At 39.7% G+C, this 22,986-nt stretch overlaps 1 protein-coding gene across 3 annotated transcripts in view; it reads left to right on the top strand.

The window, feature by feature from the left end:
• SLC25A21 (solute carrier family 25 member 21) overlaps positions 1-22,986 on the top strand; it is a 485,174-nt gene that overhangs the window by 437,211 nt on the left and 24,977 nt on the right. For all 3 annotated transcript variants that reach the window (XM_043556021.1, XM_043556020.1, XM_043556022.1), the window contains 2 exons: positions 197-304; positions 13,018-13,182. In XM_043556021.1, coding sequence (XP_043411956.1) covers positions 197-304; positions 13,018-13,182 — 273 coding nt within the window. The remainder of the gene's footprint in view (positions 1-196; positions 305-13,017; positions 13,183-22,986) is intronic.

Below are 22,986 nucleotides of genomic sequence, written 5' to 3'. Positions count from 1 at the left end.
TGGCTTCTGTAATTTCTTCTTCATGAATTGTCAGCATCTAATCAAGAACTAAAGCTGTTTAGTAATGGTATATGGTGCATTTATGTAAGTTTCTTCATTCTCAACATAACATTCAGCTGCAGAGTGTAACAAGTAGGATGTTTAACCTAGTACACATAACTTGTTTTAAAATATTGATTGATTTCATTTTTTATAGACATTTGCCATTGCTGGATTAGGATCTGGACTAACTGAAGCTATCGTGGTTAACCCTTTTGAGGTAGTAAAGGTTGGCTTGCAAGCGAATCGGAACAAATTTACAGAGGTAATCACTTAATGTTTTCCTATTGGTGAGGGAACATAAAAAATTGTTTTATATATAGTGGGTGTATATGTATATATATATATATATATATAATTATGAGCCCAGCTCTTACTCACTTGTTAAAGCTGTAGCAAATTATTGTTAAGGAAGTAGCGTAAGAAAAAGTCAAATTTCTTCCACAAGGAAAGTGCTAACAAAAATATACTAAAGTCTGATGGGCAAACACATGTTTACCTGTTTTTATTTTAGATTTGTAATGTAATCTATAGTGACTTATTTGGAAATGTTTTCCCTACTTTTGGCAAAACTTCTATTTCATATTATACTGGAAAAGATTGAAGCAAACATCACTGAGGTGAGAATATTGTGCCTTTTAAAAAAAATTATGAAGTCATTTTTTAAAATTACCTCACTCCTTTCTCCACTCCACCCACCTCCTTCCCCCAAAGATTCTGATAATCTGTCAAGCTTGTCTTTTGGTTTAATTGGAATGAGCAAGTTACTAAACCTGTATAGACGTCACCCCTTGGACAATGATGGGTCCTGACATTTAATCACTGGTACATGATGTTCCATGAAGACAGCTTCCCTTGGTGTATGCTGCCTTCACTTCCTCCCAGTTGCCTAATAATTCCCTTAAAACCCCCAAGTCCAACTGTTCTTGTTTTATTCTTTTGGGTGCCAAGCACAAGGTAGGGAGAAAAGGAGATTGGCATTCCAGGTCCTTCCTCAGCATTTTAATTTAATTCCACAACTGGGTAGCATGTGGTGTAAATTGCCTTGGAGTATCTGCTGACCTGAAGTTCTCTGTAGAATAGTTCCCCTGCCTACTACTTAAGCAGCTGCTAATGGGTGGAGACCCCCCTCACTCCCACCCTGCTTCCTGCCTGCTGATACTGCCTGAGAGCTCCCTGGCAACTTCTTAAGCAGGGGTGTGGGAAAGGAGAAGGGGGCCCAGCTCACCTGTAGCTGCCAAGACCCAAGGGGGACAGGGTTGGGCTGCTTCAGCAGATGCTCTCCACTCAGATGAAGTCAATCCTAATTAAGGGTGATTTTTTTTTTTAAGTTTCAAAAAGTTGCCTTAATTAAAGTGATATGTAGAGCACTTTGGAAAAGAATGACAGTTGTTGTATTGCCCTGGTCTTTGTTTCTGTTTTGTTTTCTATTTCCTTGAATGAAGGAAAAAGGTGATAAGGAATAGGAAGAAAAGAGAAGAAACGCTTTTCCAATGCCCTATCAAAATGGAGCAGCCCCCATGAAATCTGTTCAAGGAAATTTTGATTTGTTAGACAAGCAGAATTACCAACTAGAAGAAAATTTTGGAGCTCCTCCCCTGGATGGCCTCATTTTAGTCATTGGGAAGTTTGTCAGGGCAGCAAGAGGGGGGCAAAGGAAAACACGTATTCAACTACCGTCCTTTATCAAGGTAGCACGTAACCAGAGGGATGCAAATGGGACAGAGCACCAAGGAGCACTCATGGGAATGAAAATAATGAGTTATCACAGCACCTCTGCTCATGCCTAATGTTCTTTTTCTCTCCTCTGCCCTCAAGGAGGTTCTACACTGAGGCCAAGTAATAATTGCTAATGTGTTGCATGTGCTAAGGCCTTGCTAAAACATGGTAAACACCCTTCCAGCCTAACACAAGAATGCTGCATGTGAACGTGTTCCCAGTTCACTTAGAACAGTGTGGTGTGTATAAATTGTTTATGTGTATGCAGGCAGGCATTTTTTAAGTGGGGGAGAACAGACACCTGTTTGGGGTCATTTCCTTGCAGAATCTTCTGAACTAGATTCACTTTTAGATATTTGCTTAGACCAAACAAAAATTTTGGGTACCTTATAGCCTTCAACAAGTCAGAGGTGGTCACATATGTCAGCATTTATTTCCAGCAACTATCAGTAGCTGAACTGAGGTGGTGCTTTATAGACAATATTGATCAAATGGAAAAGTAGTTAGTAGTACATAGTCACCCAACATAAAGTAATGGAACTACACTTTCTGGAAAAAAAAATCTGAGAGGAATAGATGACAAGAATAACAAACTTGGATCTAGTTATTTAAAAATAACTACTGGTCATTTTTGGCAAATGTAGCTATTTTCCTATGTCTTTTTTCTGGGACCCACTAACTCTAAAGCTTTCCTCCATTGACTAGTACTTTCTTTTATCCAAAAAGGAGATACCCTTTTGTTAACTCTGTGCCTGGGTTGACTTAATCCAATTATCAGGTGTTCCCACTTCAGCATTTGTATGGTCAAGAATAATTATTGCTTTCTTCACTCTGAGGCTTTTTTGGTTGTCAAGAAGTATGTGTGTTGGAGGTGGTGGGTAGGGTGGGGAAGAGAAAGGAAGGGAAAAAGGAATTAATTTAATGCTCAATGCATTTCAAGATTATACTCTTTTAAGAAAAAAATTTTTAGTCCAAGTGTGAAAGTAATGCATACAAAAACTATATATTTCTATATGTAAGTATGTAAACATACTAAAAGTGATCTAGACTCCAGAGCAGTTCTGGCCAATAGAAATATAATTTAAGCCACATTTTCTAGTACCTATATTTAAAAAGATCAAAAGAAACATGACATTAATTTAATACTACACTTTATTTATTTTGATTTATTTAACTCAGTGCATCTAAAATACTGTCATTTCAACATGTGATCAGTGTAAAAATTATATGAGGTTATTTTACACTCTTTTTCATATTTGGTCTTTAAATTTCATGTGTATTTTATGCTTACAAGTACATTTCAATTTGAACTAGGGCATTTCAAGTGTTCAATAGCCACGTATGGGTAGTGATTTCTTTATAGGACAGTGCAGTCCGTCATGCAAAGGAATTCATACAAACTTATAAATTATGATTACCTCTAGAAAGGAGGTCTAGAATAGGGGAGTGGAAGGTGAGAGTTTAAGGGAAGGGCTTTGTGTGGAATGTTTAACATGAGAATGTATTCAGCATTACCTGTGACCATTTAGTTTAAAAAGTAACACTTTCATTGTAGAAAATTTAGAAAATACAGAACAGTATAAAGAAAAGTATATAGGGGTGCCTGGGTGGCTCAGTCGGTTGGGTGTCCGACTTCAGCTCAGGTCATGATCTCACAGCTTGTGAGTTCAAGCCCTGCGTCGGGCTCAGTGCTGACAGCTCAGAGCCTGGTGCCTACTTCGGATTCTGTGTCTCCCTCTTTCTCTGCCCCTAACCCACTCACATCCTGTCTCTGTCTCTCTCAAAAATAAATAAACATTAAAAAAAATTTTAAAAAAAAAAGTATGTAATCCAAAAGAAGTGTTCTGTGGCTCTACCAGGACCAAGCCTCCCTTTAGGGAGAAGGTTCTCAGCTGATTTAGGTAGGAATGATTTGCTGGCTCATCTTAAGGCTCAATATTGCATAATTCAGTTTCCATTGCTTCATTGACAGTAGCAGAAACCCTCATTTTCCCCTGCTCTATAATTTCTTTAAAATTTTTAAACCTTACATACAGACTATTGAAGAACATATATAAACAGAACTGTCTAGAACAGGAAAGCAATTGGTGAACTGGCAAAGCAGGCCCAGGGTTTGAGAGAGATGCACCCATCATGCTCTTTACCATTTCCTAACATTGGGGCCTTGAGAAAAGTTACATGCCAAATGGTAAAGTGATGGCAACCAGTCCAACCATCTGACAGAGAGGCATCTCTGTGAAGTGGCTAGAAGCACAAGCTCTGGAGGGCCGTCTCGGTTACTATGTGACAAGTTCATGTTTCCCACTCTGACTATAGCCCAGTTTCCTGTTTTGTTAGAGAAGAATAATAGTTAACAGCCACATTAAATGGTATAATCAGGGTTGAGATGTGTATGCAAAGCTGTCTATACAGTCTGTCATACAGTGATGATTAAATAAGTGTTAGCTGTTGTTATGTGTTTTTATGAGAACTTAAATGTGATAATATACGCAAAGATCTTAACACAGAACCTGGTACACGGTAGGCAGTCAACCAGTAACAACTATTTCAAGATGCAAGTTGATCTTATAAACGCTTAAGTTTGCATAAAGACATTTATCTTGAGCTAGTACCGCAATTAATACTGGGCGGTCACAGGTGGCTCCAGTTGTGGGCACGTAAACAGCTTACTGAGCGATGGTTCGTTTTCTCCCTCAGCCCACCTTAGGCCATCCTCAGCTGCCAATAGGAATTCTTCATCAAGGCTTAAGGGCTGGCAGCCTAGTTACAGGGCCTTTTGACAAGGTCTTCAAACGCAGATGCAGGTCTCCTATCATAAACAGTAGAAACCGGCTACCGGCTTGCTGTGAATAAGTAGCATATAGCAGCAGAAGTTAGAGGTTGACACTAAAAACATGTGAAGGCACTTTGGAAAGAATTCCACCATGATCAAGATATTCTTCCTCTGGAATAGTTTCATAAAATTCTTGATCAAGCCTTCCTGATCATCTCACGTGGAGGTTGTGAACTAAGCTCATTTTCGGCCTTTGCGGGTAATTATAACTACCAGTTGTGGTAGAACCCTCAATGGAGGGGCTGCAGGCAGAATGGCCAAATGGCTTGACAACACCTTTAAGGAGAGCAGAGCAGACTCCTCAGAGGCTTATTTTGCAGGTAGATTAACGCTTAGTTGTTCCGGCCGGTAGTGTCGGTCTCTCCGGCAGCCTGCCTGCCGTTCCGCTATGCTACCCTCATGTCGTAGATACGAACCACTGCAGATTCCTACACAGTAATTGTGGATTTTCCTATTTCGTCATCCAGAGGAGGTGAGTCAACATGGTCGCTTAGAAATGAAAGTTTCCGAAGAAGTTGCTGTAGCTGAGAGAGGTTCCTGCAGCGGAAGACAGACGAGGGCAACAGTAGTCAACATTAATCTTAATGTAGTCTCAGCGTACACAGAGCAAGGCCTAGAAAGAGGTGGTGGGAAGTAGGCAGATATCCCCATTGGTCCTGTGGGGAGGGCAGAGCTGGTAAGGGGCCAGAATGCGGGGGGGGGGGGGGGGGGGGGGGGGGGGGGGGGGCCTCTGGCTGGGGTCCAAAGGCAGCGCTGGCTGAGAGAAGAGGCTGTGTTTGTTAGGTTCTTGGAGCCCCAAGTGCAATTCCCATGAGAATTGCCAGGCCTGGCAGGTGACTTGCTGGCTCCAGCTGCCTGGGTTCTCCCTTCTGTGGTCTAGGCTTGGTTCTCTAGCCAGTCAAAAGTATGTTACCCATAAAATGCGCCTTCCCACTCAGTTTAGCCATAAACTATTCTAAAAATACAAAGAAACTGTGGTTCATTTGGTTCCTGATATTTCCCTCATATCCTTCCAGCTTCTGTGTAAAGTATTTCAATAGGTGTGCTTGTCTTGCCTCCACTTTTTAAATTACCACCATATCAGTCAAAGACTATAATCCCTGCCACACTTCCTCCAATTCCAATACCAGAATCTTGGCCAGCATCTTAAAATTCACAGTGAATAAAGAAAACCGGTCTCTAATTTAAATATGCTTGACCTTCTGTGGGGAGCAAAGTAATCACAGCTTTGTCATGCTCTGGTTTGGTTCAGTGGGTGTAAAAACATGTTCAAATAAAATCGGGATAGACCCAAATATCCCCCTGTCCTTCAAACTAAACCCAAGCAAAGTGTTGTTCTGGTTTGTAGTCTCTTTGGCTAAGGACAAGGCTTGCCTGAGGATTTCTCTATCGGAGATGGTTTGCATATCCAGTCTTGCCAGAAGTGTGACTTTACAGCTTGTTGTCCTTATAGGACCTTTCTCCTCTCTAACTGGGCGCGTCGTTTTTTAATCTATAGATTTGTAAGAACTAGAAGTCCCCTATCAGTTGTGCTTAGCCCAGTGGTGTTTGGTTGGCATGCTCTCTGCAAGCCTGGAAAATGTGAATTTCTCCCCAGGAGCAAAATCTTGTATGAATTGTTTCCCAGTTTTTCTCTCCACTTTGAAATCTACTTCAAAGTTATTATTTGGCTAACGGGTTATGTTTTCCTTCCCTTGAGGTCTATAGGATTTGCCTCTGATGTGTGGATGGGGCACAGGTTTTCCTCCTCATTTTTATCTACATTACATATGAACATAATCATTCTCACCCCCAAATATGAAACTAAGGCTTAAGTGAATTGCAAAAGCCTGTTTCCCCTCTACTTAGTCTTTAAAGATGTTCAACCCAAGAAAGGAATAATTAGTCTTCTACCTTTATGATATGATTATAACTTTAAGGCTCAAGGAACAGATAGCAAATGTGTCATTGATGGCAGAATCTTTAACAATAGGGATTTTTAAAAAATTAGTTCAGGGTTTGATTCTGGTTTTGGATAACACCACTAACTTTCTCCTGGGAGCTTAATAATCTAATAGAGACCAATTAGATCATATATGATATCACAAAGCTTAGTGATGATTTTCTCCATAGGCATTTAACAGATGTTTAAACTTAGTTGCATTATGTAGAGTCAATATAAAGTAAATAGAAGGACTGTATTTTGTGATTATCTCTTTCAAGAAAGAGGGAAGTTGAGTTAGAGAATGAGCGTGTGGCTCTGTTTACAGATAGTGTGAGAAGCCAGCTTCAAGGGCATGTCAACATTCATGATGATGTACTGAGTTAAGTTGAAATTTTTCCTGCATTACTGTGTGAAACACTGCCTGGAAACTGCTCAGTACATAAATTATTTCTTTCCAGTCTGTGATTCTTGTGGGCAGAAAAGTGAATTATGTATATGAATCCATTCCTATAGTTATCTTTCAACAATACCTAAGGCAGCAGCCAAGTTGTCTCTCTATTATCATTTACAGAAAATAGACTTCAGTCTTCCATTCAGCCGTGCCAGGAACTCTAGATTTTTGCTTTCAGAATTGAGACTTTGAAGTAATGATAATAGCTACCATTTACAGAACATCTACTATATGCCAGATACTGTGTGAGATGCCTTACATGTTTTTTCCTTTATTTGATTTTTTGAACTTATATGATTTTGTAAATGGTAAAAGTATTACATTGGTTCTTTCCTACAAATCAAGTAATACAAACCTACAAAAAGAAAAATTAGGGGCATCTGGGTGAGTCAGTTGGTTAAGTGTCCAACTCTTGATTTTGGCTCAGGTCATGATCTCACAGTTTGTGGGTTTGAGCCCTGCATCGGGCTCTGTGCTGACAGCATGGAGCATGCTTGCGATTCTGTCTCCCTCTCTCTCTCTGCCACTACCCCCACCCTACCCACACACACGCACACATTCTCCCTCTCAAAAATAAACATTTAAGAAAGAAAAAATAGTTTGTAATTTCCACCAGCACTCCCCTCCAACCCCAGTGCTTTGGTAACTGCTATTCATTCTGCCACTTTTTTCTAATGCCACACATATACACATTCTTGGTATTTCAAATTCTCCCATTACCTCTATAAGGTCGGTGGCTTTATCTCCATTGTATAGATAGGGAAAATAAAGCCTAATGAAATCAGTAGCTCTAAGGAACTGAACAATAGCATAGAGTTCTCTTTCTAGTCAACCACACTGCTTTTATTGAGATAAAGAAATGCAGGTAATTATGAAACTTAAGGGAAAGTCTAAAGTGTTTCTGGAACCATGAAAAGACAAAGACTCTTTCTGTGTTGCCAGTCATTGAGTGGTCACCATTGTGGCCACAGCACAGTCACCTTCTTTCCTGCTCTACCAACAGTGCAGTGTCAAGGCACAGTGTTAGCATCTCATCACCTGGAAAGCCCTGTGTTCCTCCAGGAGTGGTTATTGGGTAGCAAGTTGGTATTGATGTAGCTTTGTGGCTTAGCATCTGGGAAAGTTTGTTTATGGCAAATTGTTATCCCCTCACAGATTATTTAAAAAATAGACCCATTCATCAAACATTAACTCTAGGTATAAACTATAATTATATTCTGAGTGTCTTTTTGTCCATAATCTTGCTCTATTAAAATAAACTATAATGGGGCGCCTGGGTGGCGCAGTCGGTTAAGCGTCCGACTTCAGCCAGGTCACAATCTCGCGGTCCGGGAGTTCGAGCCCCGCGTCAGGCTCTGGGCTGATGGCTCAGAGCCTGGAGCCTGTTTCAGATTCTGTGTCTCCCTCTCCCTGTGCCCCTCCCCCGTTCATGCTCTGTCTCTCTCTGTCCCAAAAATAAAATAAACGTTGAAAACAAAAATTAAAACAAAAAAATAATAAATAAACTATAATGATGAATTAGTGAAGTATCTCAGCTAAAGAAATGTGTAAGTGTGGAATTTTAGCCCAATTCATATTCTTTCACTTATATTTTGTTCTCAAAAAACAGGGAGGGATTTTTTTTTCTTTTTTCTTTTCAAATGTATCAAAATGCTTTGAGACTTTATTTGACCAATGAAAAACATAAGTGATCTTCTATCTCCTGAAGAACCAGGGTATTCTCCTACCTAAAAGCAACAACTGAGTCTCTTCTTTTTTTTAACAAAGCAGTATTTTTCTGAAGGGCCAGATATGGACACTCACTCCATTGTGTAAAGGTCTCATCCGGTTTGCTTTCCAGCCATGTGATGAAATTCAATGCAACGCCCTATTCCATTGGCTCTAAAATACAGCAAAATTCACCTTGCCCTAGGAAGCAGGTAAAGGAACGCATGTGGAGCGTGCTAACTTTTGACATGATGTGCCTAGAGCTCTTCTCTGGCTTTAGGGATGGAGGAAATTCATTGACACACACCCCACGTCTATACCTATTGGCCGTACTCTGAGAGCTATTTACCCAGAGAACAATGCCTTCTGCCCTCGCTTCAGTCTGTGATCTCACAAGCTAGTTAGAGCCAGCTATGGGCAGTAGTTAGGTGGAAGAACTCCAGAAAAAATAGCTCAGGCTGCCATAAGTCATCTCAGTGATTTGTTGGTAATACTGGACTCTCAGTGAGTAAGGAATGTGTCCCGGAGTGATGCCTGGGAGTATTGTGTAGGCGAAGGAACTTCTCTTTAATTAAGCCTCTTAAGGACTTTTGAAACAGATATTTGATTCCATATTTCATAACCATTGTGGAATATTCTCATGGGCAGATATAAAAAATTATCAGCGTATCTCTCCAAGTAAGAGAAAATCAAAGCAAAAATAACTTGTTTCTAGAATATGAACAAAAAGTACTGTACTAGACATTTAGCACAGCACGTGGCACCCACTAGGCACACAATAGGAATTTGTTGAATAAATGAATGCATGAAAGAACAGAGTTCCCAGAATTAGCAGTTGACAATAGCTGAAGTGAAACTGAAAGACTTTGAGTTATGTCAGAGGGAAATATTCTGACAGGTATAGTGACCTGAAGATTTCTGCAAAGCAGTGTGGAGAGCAGTGTGATATCACAGTATTAGCTACCTTCCTATCCACTTATTCTTCCCTGCTTGCGTTCTGGTGCAGTGAGTGAAAAGTACTTCTAGGAAGTTATAATGCAATTTGGCCCACAACTGGTAACTAAATACGAAAATTGCAGTGAATCTAAATGTTGGAAGGAAACTGAGCTGGTGGGTGACCTGCTGGGTTGGATAGTATTGGAATCATTTGGCTGATGATGCCAATCAGTCACCATTTTGTTTTGAAATGGAAGCCCAGTAATCAAATACGTTTAGTAAAATTCCTTGTGTTTACAGAGATCTAGTCAAAATGATTCTGTATTTTCCTATTTAAGCATCCCAGTGGAAGTCATGTTTTGCCTTTCTAATTAAATATTTGCTTACATGTGTGTGATACAATGTTGCTGAATGAAGCAAAAAGCACACTCCTACTTTTTATGGGAACAATCCTTAGTTTCCTCACCTGCAAAATAAGGAAAATATCACCCGCTCCTCACATTACAACGTTGAGAAAAGCAATCGGATATGTTAGGATGGCAAAACCAAGTATGGACTTGGAGTCTGAGAGGCTTTAGTTGAGCACTGGCACTATGTCTGTGATCTTGAGCAAGTAACTCAACCTTAGTTTCCCCATCGGTCAAATGGGAATAATGGTAATACCTATCTCACACACTTGTTGAGAGGATTAAATAACGTGATATATGTAAAGTGCCAAATACCTGTTAGTGGTTAACATCGATGAGCACTTACTGTGTTCCAGGTACGTGGTAACACACATGAATATGCTCTCCAGGCTGTAGCCTGTGGCAGGTGGAGGCACAGCTGGTGACTTTTTCGTTCCCAACCTTTGCTCCCATGTGACCTTGCTTCTGCAGCCCACAGACTTATCCAGTGGAGAATTCTTACCAACGATATTAACTTTGAAGGATAGGGAAGAGGCCATTTTATAGGATCCACTGCTCTAGAGAGGAAAGTCCCTGGGGTGAGCAAGATCCCTGGACAAGATCTCCAGCCCAAAGGCTAGATTTTGTTAGGCCTCAGAGGAAGTAGACCTTTTCCTATTGCAGCCTGGATGCATTTCCTGTGACAAATCACAAGGGTCCAGGGCTCTGGGAAAAGGAAAGGACAGCCAGAAGGAAGGAAAAGGACGAGGCTAGTTATGCATGCCCTTCTTCTCCCTCAAATCAGCCTCTGTTTTTTTAATATCATTGCCTCCAGCCAACAAAGAAATTACCTGTTGTTTCGTTATTAGAACCAGTTTTATTGACAGCATAATTACCATTATTAACAGCTAATATGTAGTGAATGCTTATATAGGAAAAATGCATTGACTTATTGTCATCACAGCAATGCGATGAGAAAGATTCTCTTCTAGGATTCTATTATTATTCTTATTTTACAGATGAGTAAAGTGAGGATAAAAGCAGATAAAATCCTTGCCCAAGCTAGCAAGTGGAATTGCTGAGACTCAAACCTGGAGCTTCTAGCTCCAACCCATTATTTCTATCTACTGTGCTGCTCCCTGATTTAACTAATGATTCACAACTAGAGTTCAGACGCAACCAGGCACTTAAGTTCAAAATGTGCCCCCTGGCTCCCTTCCCCAGAGCAGGAGAGCAGAGCTTAGGTGGTTTGCCCAGCATTTCCAGAGTCTTTCCAACAGAAATGAATTTCTGCTCAACTTGTCCTCAAGTCTGTTTTGAAAACCAAAATAAATAATTTGTGTTGATAGACAGTGTGCCAGAACACGAATAAAAAAAGTCCCATTTTGTAGGACAGAGAGTGAACTTTAACCTTCTGAGAATTTTTGGTTTTCCTATATGAAATGTTTGCTTATTATTTTTAAGATGCTTTCTCATGTGTTTTTTTTTCATGTTGCAAAAAAGGGTTTCCTTAAGCTTAATACAATTTATTGTACAAAATGAAAAGATGAAGTCGAGTGTAGTATTGTAGTTAGGAGTTCTTAAAACATCACCAAAACCTACAGGATTTACTATATAAACAAGCTCAATTAAGTATCTCATGCTAATTACATAGCTATAAATACAAGGTGGATGAAAAACCTTGATTGGGTTTGTTCTTCTCTGTTCTGATACAACCTTAATTGCACATGATAAGAAAACACTTAGAAAGCACATCAGACTGCCATGAGCACTCCAGCGACCTGCTCCAGGTTATGCACGTTGGAGAAAAAAAAAACAAATGTCACATCAGTGCTTGCCTCATGGGGGAAAAAAAAATTAAATACTGAACATTTCCCCCTCTTTACTATTCATTCAAAATATAACAAGGAGCGGGGTGCCTGGGTGGCTCAGTCGGTTGAGCGTCCAACTTCAGCTCAGGTCATGATCTCACAGCTAGTGAGTTTGAGCCCTGTGTCGGGCCCTGTGCTGACAGCTCAGAGCCTGGAGCCTGCTTCAGATTCTGTGTCTCCCTCTCTCTCTGCCCCTCCCCTGCTCATGCTTTGTCTCTCTCTCTCTCTCTCTCTCTGTCAAAAATAAACATTAAAATATATATATATATATATATATATATATATATATATATATATATGGAGAGATACCCTTTGTACTGTACCTCCAAAAGGAAGCAATCATTCAACTTTTTTAAAAAAACCCACATTAACTGTTATTGTATTGTAATGAATTATAAACCTCAGGGCAAGCTACAGTGAGCTCTGTAGCATGTTCCAAAAGTAGCAATAGACTGGAGTTCAGCAGTCAGGGTATTTTAGGGTCGGGTAATCTATCGGAAGAGTGGAAGGAAGTAAATTAAAGGTAACCCACTACTCCCAGCACCACTGACTCATCATTTATCACAGTGAGTGATACACACTGATTGCGCACCCTCTTGAAGAAGTCTACAAACAACTGCAATTTATCCATGCCCGATTTCTAACCTGGTGCCACTTTAAACTATTGAGCCAATGGAGTCAAGATTAATTGTAACATTCACTTTAGAAAAACATAATTAGAAAATACATATGCTGGATTCAAAAACCAAATATAAATTCCTTTTGGATTATGCACAGTTACGGATTACCAGTTTATCTGTATGGCTAATCCCCTCCATTACTTTGGATAATCCAGAATTGGATACAGCTATTTACATGTAGGTAGTGATGATAGGTATTACATGACCTTAGTTTCACTAATTCCAACAAAGATGTGGGTTTTTTGTTTTTTTGTTTTTGCCAGAAATCTTCCCTTTCAGACCTGTATGCATGCAATTTTGTTTACTTTTTGGGCTTCCTAATTTTAAAAGCATGGATCTAGGCATGATTATGCATGTTGGAGACAAAAATCGTCCCTAATAGTTTTGGCTTGAAGGGAAGCTAAAATGGTAATTTACTCTATTTCACGGTCTCAAAGATGATCTTTCTGGCTTTCCTCCTCTCTCCTACAGCAACCATCCACTATGAGTTATGCAAGACACATCATTAAGAAGGAAGGCTTGGGACTCCAGGGCCTCAACAAAGGATTTACAGCAACTTTGGGACGTCATGGGGTTTTCAACATGGTTTATTTTGGCTTCTACTACAATGTCAAAAACATTGTTCCTGTCAATAAGGTAACTATTTAATAGATTAAAATCCTGGAGAAAAATGTCATCAGTGATGACAGCTACATTTGTAGAGTGTTCGCCATGTCCTAGTCACTGTGCTAAACACTTATATCTAATTTGATCCTCACAGTAGCCTTATTCCTGGGCTGTTGTTATTCTTATTTAGGAATTGGAAACTGAGGCTTAGAAAACTCAGGGCGCCTGGGTGGCTCAGTTGGTTGGGCGACCACAGCTCAGGTCATGATCTCACGGTTTGTGAGTTCAAGCCCATGTTGGGCTCTGTGCTGACAGCTCAGAGCCTGGAGCCTGCTTTAGATTCTGTGTCTTCCTCGCTCTCTGCCCCTCCCCCACTCACGTTCTGTCTCTCTCTCAAAAATAAACATTCAAAAAATTTTTAAAAAAGAAAAAGAAAAATCAAGTAAATTGTTAAGTAGTTAATAGCCAAGTAGAGACTTGAAACCAATTCTGACACCACAATTCTTCTTGAAGTATGCACCATTACATCTGAATGCTTCCCATTTATCACAAATGGGAACTTCTAGAAACTGTGTTATCATGTAATTTTTATCTCAGAAGCGTAACCTTCTCAAGAAAGTTGAAATTTTCATATTCTACATAAATTTTGAGCTCTGGGGAAAAATAATCAGCCTAAAATTTAAATTTTACGTAGATATTCATTTTTAAATTCACCTACGTTAATTAGGGTAAGCAGTAAACCAACTCTTTAAGGATCATTCACTTTCATGCAAAATAAAAATAATTATATATGTATATATATTTAATTATATATATATTTAATAAATATATATGTAATATATATATTTAATATATATATTTAATGATAATTTACAGTTGCTAGCAGCCTTTTAACTTCTACAAGATGAAAGTAGCACATGATGTGCTTTAAACCTAGCATCTTTTCAGCCATTACAGCACAATTTTCCCCCACCATTATATTGCTTGCCTGCATCAAAGATTGCAATCCTGGAAGCACCCTCTGGGGACACATTTTTCACATGCAGAAAATTTCCCACAGGGGTTCACTTTTTTATTTTGCTTAGTACAAAGTACAGATGGACTTTTATAAATCATAAAAATATTTCTAATGTTGCTACCACTAGACTCTTTAGTAAAGTTGATTATACCTACCTTTGCCCAGCTATTGCCCATATTCTAGGACAAGACTTAAGTAGCAGCTGAATCCAGGGTATGTTCCACATTAACCATCCGTTGGTATTACCTCTTTCACTAGCCAAAGTTGTTAACCACATTTTATTGTATTTGGAAATCTTATTTATTTATTTATTTATTTATTTATTTAGAAATTTTTCAGTGTTTATTTATTTTTGAGAGAGAAACACACACAGAGCATGAGCAGAGGAGGAGCAGAGAGAGAGGGAGACAGAATCCAAAATGGACTCCAGGCTCTGAGCTATCAGCACAGAGCCTGACACAGGGCTTGAACCCATGCACCATGAGATCATGACCTGAGTTCCAAAGTCAGACGCTTAACCAACTGAGCCACCCAGGCACCCCTGGAAACCTCATTTGTTGAGTAGAAGCTTATGTTTTGTTGGCCTGAAGTCTGTGATTGACCACAGTATATAAACACCCTTCCCCCATTGATTGACAATTCTGACTCCAGTGGTCCTCAGAGTCCTCCTTCTGTGAAGAAATCCAGAAATAGAATGCAATAAATACTTTGGTCTTGAATGATACAAGAGAGTTCAACTCTTAATACATTGAGGTTCTTTTTAGCAGGAATGGACTAAACAACTTGTGGTTCCTTGGACAAAATGAAAATATAGGACCCTTGTTCAAAAATTATTAAGAATTTCAAGACCAAATAGTAAGGCAGTGAAACCAAGCTCTTCTATGTGTAGGCCCTGGGTAACTGCACAAGACACAATCACATGAAGTTGACTCTGCTTTTTAGACTCTGAGATGAGTAATCCATACAACATGGGAGACATGTCCATCTCTCCAGCTATCCAAAGGCTTGAAACAGATAGAAATCACACACAATGAAATAAATTATATGATTATTATATATTTTATTACACATATTTGGGCATGTATTTTAATTAATATAGTATTATAAAATGTATTTGGTTATATTTAAGAAAGAATTCACGAAGATTTATATGTGGTCATATCTTAATGCTTTAAAATCCACAAGTGTGAATGTCACTCTACAATTAATGCACTTATGTTATTAAATATTATGCATTATATAAACACAGAACTTAAATACTCATTATTTAAAAATACAGCATGGGGGCGCCTGGGTGGTGCAGTCGGTTAAGCGTCCGACTTCAGCCAGGTCACGATCTCACAGTCCGTGAGTTCGAGCCCCGCGTCGGGCTCTGGGCTGATGGCTCAGAGCCTGGAGCCTGTTTCCGATTCTGTGTCTCCCTCTCTCTCTGCCCCTCCCCCGTTCATGCTCTGTCTCTCTCTGTCCCAAAAATAAATAAACGTTGAAAAAAAAAAATTAAAAATACAGCATGGTATCTTGAAACTATGGAAAGCACTCATTTATCTTGCCAGTTTGCAGCGGTCAGATCATACCGGCTCTTATAGGCCACACTAGGGATTCTTCCCTTTATCTGAAGAGCATTAGGAAGCCAACCAAAGATTTTAAGTAGAGGAATTACCGAATCACGGTGGCTACCAAGTGGAGAATGCATGGAGTGGAGGTGGTGAGGGAAGTGCAGGGTATAACATGAAAATGATTTCAAAGTGAGATGCTGAGGCCTTGGGCTGTGTTGTTCATGGTGGAGACAAGGAGAAATGGACATTTTTGAGAAATCTTCAGAAGGCAAAATCTAATGGAGTCCATGTATGCATGTTGAGAAAAGGGGTGGTGGATAGAGATGATGCCTAAGTTTTTGGCTTAAGCAACTGAAAGGATGATGGTGCCATTTACTGAGAAAGAAAACCACTGAAAGAGAGGCAAGTTAATGGGAGAATATCATGGGCTCAGCCTGGAAACTGAATTTAACTACCCTCAGAACGAAAGTGCAGATGTTGAGTCGGAGATTGGATGTGGGTCCTGGAGCTTCAGAGGGGAGATCTGAGTTGGAGATACACACTTTGAAGTCGTCATAAACCTGGGCAAGTGTCCCTTTACTGGGTGAAAGAACTTGAGCCAATCACCTTGCTGCTCTGAGCTTCAGGTTTTTTAGTGTGTGTGTGTGTGTGTGTGTGTGTGTGTGTATTTTATTGTGTATTGAAAAGCTAAGATGGTTCTTTCTACCCGACATTATTTGATGATTAAGATAAGTGGTATGTGAAGTTGTTTGTGAATTTTAAGGAGCCATGGAAATGTTAGGTGTGGTGGTGCTGATGACAGCAATCAGGGAAGGAGAGAGGTGGTGAAGCGGGTGGTGGAAACAGCACGTAGAACCCCATGAAGAATGTTTCCCCAGGACTGTTCCTTTTTCACTTAAATGAACACTGTGGTCTTTTCTTGTCTAGAACAAAGTCATTGATTTTATGTGTTCTGTAATCTAAGCCTGATTCAAAACTGGAAAACCAGTATTCTTTAAATTTAAACCATAATAAATCAATCCTTTGTGAAGGGGAAGGTATGATAATCATTAAAACATGTTGAAGAACGTCATCAAGTTGTTAACCATGAGGAGGAGGTGGTGTTCCTTGAAGGCTTTATTCCATCTTTGCTGTGGGCTGTCTCTAGCCATACACTTTGGATGATTTGTTTACAGGATTATTATTTCAGTTGCCTTACCCAGCAATTGGTCATTCTGTTGTTCCGAGGGAATTTGAGATTTCACCAATCCTGACTGGCATGAAATAATTTGAGATTTTTCTTTAATGTATTTTTTTAAATCCATAAATTGTCTTACAGCGTTTTCCATTTTCAAAGTATTTTATTTTAAAAGAAACTGTTTATAATGATCTCTGGGGAGTGGAAACGAGAAGTGGTGTGGGTGTGTGTGATAGAGAGAAAGCAGCAGTAAAGGGAAGTACTTTTTTCTGTATACCATTCTGAGCTGTTGAAGGCATCTGCAATAAGCATGTATTAATTTTATAATAAGAAACAAATCAGTGAAAAGTTCAATAGAGTCTCATAAAATAGAATAGCTAGTTAGCTTCTTCACATTTTATTCAACTCTAAGGCTGTGTGTAGAGGTAAAATAAGATCTTTAAACAGTGAGCCTAGAGGACTCAGGTCACATATCCACCCCTGAAGTTTTTAACCCTTCAGACTGGTGACCTCTATTAGATTGATTTTTCAAGTTATCACAGATAACTGTCATTTTCAGATAAGAAAACCAAATGAGAAGTTATGGCCCAGGGCAGAAAGTTACTGAAGTAATTTATCTGAGGTTATACACCAAGGGGGAGGGAGAGAACCAGAGACCGGAACTCTTTCCACTATACCATGCAATGCTTTAAGTCTACTTTTAAAAAAAAAAAAAAACACTTATTTATTTTGGGGAGAGCACAACCAGGGGAGGGGCAGAGAGAGGGGGACAGAGGACCCAAAGCGGGCTCAACAGTGACTGCCTGATAGCAGTGAGCCCGATGTGAGGCTGGAACTCACAAACCACAAGATCATGACCTGAGCAGAAGTCAGACGCTCAACTGACTGAGCCACTCAGGTGCCCCATCTCTACCTTTTACCTTGTATTTTGTCATACATAAATTACAAGTTACAAATGATCACTGAAATTTAAATATGTGGAAGAGCTAGAATATCCAGATAATATAACCAAATTCCTCTTCTGTCTCATTCAGTCCTGTAACTTGGTCCTCCCTTTTTATATCCTTAGTCTGTAATCTATGGAAACAAAGAATTATATAAGTCACAGCCTTGGAACAACTGGGCATTCGCAGTTTGAAAATGGTGCCCTGGGTTATAATATTTTAGATTTATTTTTAGGATCTAACTGTTCCTATGGTGGGTAAGAATACACAATAGAGAAAAGACTTCTTTGGATATTAACTGACCATGGAATTCATTTAATGGAGGCATTCATTTACATCTTGCAGTAAATGGAATGGAATGTCAGTATAAAGAATTATCCCTTCTCTCCAGAAAGAGGCATCACTTCTCAAAGTAAAGCCCACTGGAAGCAGGTATTGATTAACTTAAATGCTGACATCTTTTTCAAATATCCATGGGAGTAAGCTTTCATAGCAAAAATAATTTCTTTCATCCCTACTGCAAGGTGGGGATGTTCAAGCATATTATTTGTGATGTTGACACAGAAATGAGAATCCTAAGATTAAAATATTATATCTCTTTAATAACTGTCCTCTAGTTTCGTATTTACTGCTTTTCAAATGTTTCCATAAGTAAAATAATAATAATAATAGCGGAAATCACTGTCGAAAGCTCGTGGCTGTCAACAGTATTAAAATGTGCTTTCAGTTTGCATCCTAATTAAGCATGTTTGCAAGTTATTTTGCCAAAAACAATAGACCTTTTGTGTTGAATTTTGCCATGATATAAATTACATGTGTGGGTTAGAAATATTCTGGGAGAGAACAATTTTTCATATGTTCAATTTTTCTTACTTAATAAACCATTTAGCCCTGTCCCTATGGTCATTTCACTACAGACAGCATTAAGTCAAACATATTTTATTTTCTCTTAAAGTAATATTTGTAAAAGATTGCCTTTTGGAAATGCAAATGTTTTTCTTTGTCTTTTGATTTTTAATGTTTTCTTTGTTTTGTAAATTCTGTAGAAAGTCTGAGGGTGGTGCCAGACGCACCTCAGTTTATCAGAAGAAATGTGGAAATGTGTTATTTTCATGATTTAAAGCTATATCCTTCCCTAAGGTGTGCGCTAAGCTGAATGAAAAATGCACCTTTGGGTTCAAGTGGAGAGCTTAGACAGAGCTGTTTGTATTTTGGAAAGAAGAATCTCAGTAGAATTAGATCATAGTAGGATTTAATTTATGGCCATTTATTTTTCTGATTCTCTCTTACTCCATCATTAGTCTTACCAATCATCCGGTAATGGGAAGGGCAAGAGCATTAAAGTTTCATTAAGAACAACTCGCTTTTCTGGTAACCACTGGGGTAAAACTGCAAGTATATGTTATCTATAAAATTCCAGGATATGTGACAAGATTCTGTGGTAAAAAGCAGTATCTTTCATTGGCAGTTTTCACAGACTCCCTGGGGTATGTGTGCTGGGGAGAAGGAAGACGTGGGGGAGGGCAGAGAGAAGGGGGCAAGGATTCAGACACTTTCTTAAATAAACTTTAAGTCAAAAATTTCCAGGCAGGCACCACCCAAGTGGATGGAAATGTGGTACAAGTAGCTTTAGGTTCTCAGTGGGTTCCTTCTGTTCATTCATTCCAAGAACCTTCATGGCACACATGTGATGTCCCGGGCGCCATCTTGCTAAGTGTCAGTGCTGCCCCTGCCTTAGTAGGCTTTGCAGTCTATGAGAGGAGACCGATAATAAAGACATCATGGCACATGGAACTGGATAGTGATAGTCATGATGAGTGCCATGGAAGGCAACTATCAAGCTGTGGGAATTTAGAAACCAGGATCCCAATCTAGACCAATGGCAGGGCAGGGCAAGGAGATAGGAAAGGCCTTCCTTCAACAACGATGTTTAGGCTGAGGCTCAAGGGTGAGGATTGGCCAAGATGAAGAGGATGAGCAGAGACCAGAGAAGAGGATATGTGACTGCCCTGAAGCAAAAAGAGGCTTGGGGAACCAGGGATAAGACGAAGAATGAGGATAAGCTGGTATATGGTGAACCCGAGGGGAATGGAGGCCATGCAGGCTGCAGAGGGTATCTGGCCCACATGTTTTAGGTATGTAGAAGTCACTTGACTCCTCTTACATGATTTAACTCTGGGTATATGTCGAACAAACGTATTACATAAGTAGAACTAAATGGGCATGGGAAAGCATCGTTTATAGAAGCAGTCCAGAAGTAGAATCTCATGAAATAAAGTTGGTTCCAAGCCTTCTTCTTGATCATATGCCTACCTCCATATCAAAGCATCTCAGTGTGTCCTTTCTCTGACCTCTCAACCTTTTAGAATTTTGTTTTGGAAACCTGGTTTGTTAGTTTTCCTTGGGATCAGCACCTTTTATTGAGGTAAGGAATAAACAGAGCACACCAAAATGGAAAAATCTTACTGAGTTCCCAAGGAAATATATTAATATTTTCCTGAATTTCATACGATAACACTCAGCAATACAATTGACTCTTAGACTGTATTACCCACCCATGTAAATATTTAAAGAGAGGTATTTAAGGAGAGGGTGTGTGTGTGTGTGTGTGTGTGTGTGTGTGTGTGTGTGTGTGTAGGTATATATATATACATGTGTATGAAATAATCAAGTGATAACTGTTATGCTTAAACCCTAACCCATTTTGACATTGCATGTGTTTTATAATTTGAACTAAGTCGGTAAGACATTTAAAATTATTTTACATTTCACAACACTTTAAGGAAGAGCTAGCTCGGGGAAAAAAGGAATTTTCATGGCTATTTTCTGAATGGCTACATTTAGATGCTGAGCTTTTAACAAGACTTTGATTTCATTCCAAAGCCCAGAGCCCTGCAAGGATAGGATCTTGGGAATACTCTACATTCCTTAAAGAATGCTTATCAATTAAACCATCTCTTTTTAGTTAGTGACCTTCTGTGGAGTGAGGAGCTAGCATTTCCCCCAAATTATCTCACATAAAGAGAAAACAAACATTGTAATAGATTCTTCTGATAGCTGTGAAGTGGAAACAACTGTATTTTTTAATTAAGCTTTAATAGCAGGTATTTTCATTTCAGGGCAAAACAGCATGATACATGACATCAGGGCAAACAATGCTTTTGTCAAAGTTTATAAACAAAACAACAGAAGAGAGCCAACATTAGAGAAGATAAAAGATAGACTGCAAGCTGACTTGACTCTGAGTTGACTTGGTCCCACTGAAACTAACAATAACTAAAATGCAAATTTCTTCATAAAAAAAAAAGATAAAAGGCAGTTTGTTCTCACTCAGGCTGCCTCCTTGTTCAGTTACTAGGAGGCAACTACCGATTTCAGCTCCCCACATTATTTTCATGATGACCATTGCCAGCTGTGGGGCAGGCAGCGCTGAGCCACTGTTATTTGCCTTGCAGTTGCTACCAGGTGCTTAACCAGTGTGCCTCTGTACCACCTTTGTAATTTGCTTCTGAGACCTTAGTTCTTTGCGTATGACGTCTGTAGGGAGGAGAAAGAAAACATTTATTAAACACCGAAGATGTGGCAGGCCTGGTGTACATACAAAATGAATATGACATAGCACAGTCCTTTCATTTAAGAGGCTTTGCAGGACTCTTCCCAGAGAACGTCAGAGTTTGGTGCCCATCTCTGCTAAATCCGCCAAAGATTGACCCCAGGCCATCTGACACGAGAATCCATACTTGTAATTGTTGTACCCAACTTCTTCAAAGGTATGGATAGGTGAGCCTTTGAGTTTTTTCTTCTTTGGAAGATATCCACATTTCCTCAGCTCCTCGTCAAGTGACATGAGTTTTGGTCCTCTCTATGGTCTGTGTCCCCCACTATGGATGCATCAGATTTGTCAATGTCAGTGTCAAAACTGAACATAATACTACAGTTGTCAGAGGATCAGTTTAGAGTACAGTAGTCTCAACCCTTCCTGTGATCTGAACACATGTTGGGTTTTTTTTGTTTTTTTTTTTTATTTTTCATTTAAATTCAAGGTAGTTAGGGGCACCTGGGTGGCTCAGTTGGTTAAGAGTCTGACTTTGGCCCAGGTCGTGATCTCATGGTTTGTGAGTTTGAGCCCCATGTTGGGCTCTGTGCTGACAGCTCAGAGCGTGGAGCCTGCTTCAGATTCTGTGTCTCCCTTTTCTCTATTTGCCACTCCCCTGCTGGCACTCTGTCTCTCTCTCTCTCAAAAATAAACAAACATTAAAAAAAAATAAATTGAAGCTAGTTAACATACAGTGTAGTCTTGGCTTCAGGAGTAGAACCCAGTGATTCATCTCTTACATATGACACCCAGTGCTCATCCCAAGAAGTGCCCTCCTTAATACCCCTCAGCCCTTTAGCCCCTCCAGCAACCCTCAGTTTGTTCTCTGTATTTAAGAGCCCTTATGGTTTGCCTCCCTCTCTGTTTTTCCTCTTATTTTGCCTTCCCTTCCCCTATCTTCATCTGTTGTGTTTCTCATATTCCACATATGAGTGAAATCATATGAAAGCTGTCTTTCTCTGACTTATTTTGCCTAGCATAATACACTCTAGTTCTATCCACGTTGTTGCAAATGGGAAGATTTCGTTCTTTTTCATCACCGAGTAGTGATGTGTGTGTGTGCGTGCACACGTGTGGGTGTGTACCACATCTTCTTAATGCAGCCAAAGATTGTACAGAAATAAATTCTTGAGAAATTTTTTTTCAACGTTTTTATTTTATTTTTGGGACAGAGAGAGACAGAGCATGAACGGGGGAGGGGCAGAGAGAGAGGGAGACACAGAATCGGAAAAAGGCTCCAGGCTCTGAGCCATCAGCCCAGAGCCCGACGCGGGGCTCGAACTCACGGACCACGAGATCGCGACCTGGCTGAAGTCGGACGCTTAACCGACTGCGCCACCCAGGCTCCCCGAGAAATTTTTGTTGGGGTGGAAGGGACAGAGAGTGGGTGTTGGTTTTACATCAAGATGTTGATATGTATAAAACTATGGTCAGTTAAAATTCCCAGAGTATGTGAACTGCAGTCAAGTCTCCCCTTGAACTTGTACAGTTTGTATTCACTGTGCTTAAAAGTAATCCTGTGGGTTCAGTCCAGTGCTTGTGAT

The sequence above is a fragment of the Prionailurus bengalensis genome, chromosome B3 (assembly GCF_016509475.1).
Source record: "Prionailurus bengalensis isolate Pbe53 chromosome B3, Fcat_Pben_1.1_paternal_pri, whole genome shotgun sequence".
Taxonomy (NCBI): Eukaryota; Metazoa; Chordata; class Mammalia; order Carnivora; family Felidae; genus Prionailurus; species Prionailurus bengalensis.
The sequence above is the reverse complement of the archived record's forward strand: the minus strand, read 5'-3'. Positions and strand labels throughout refer to the sequence as shown.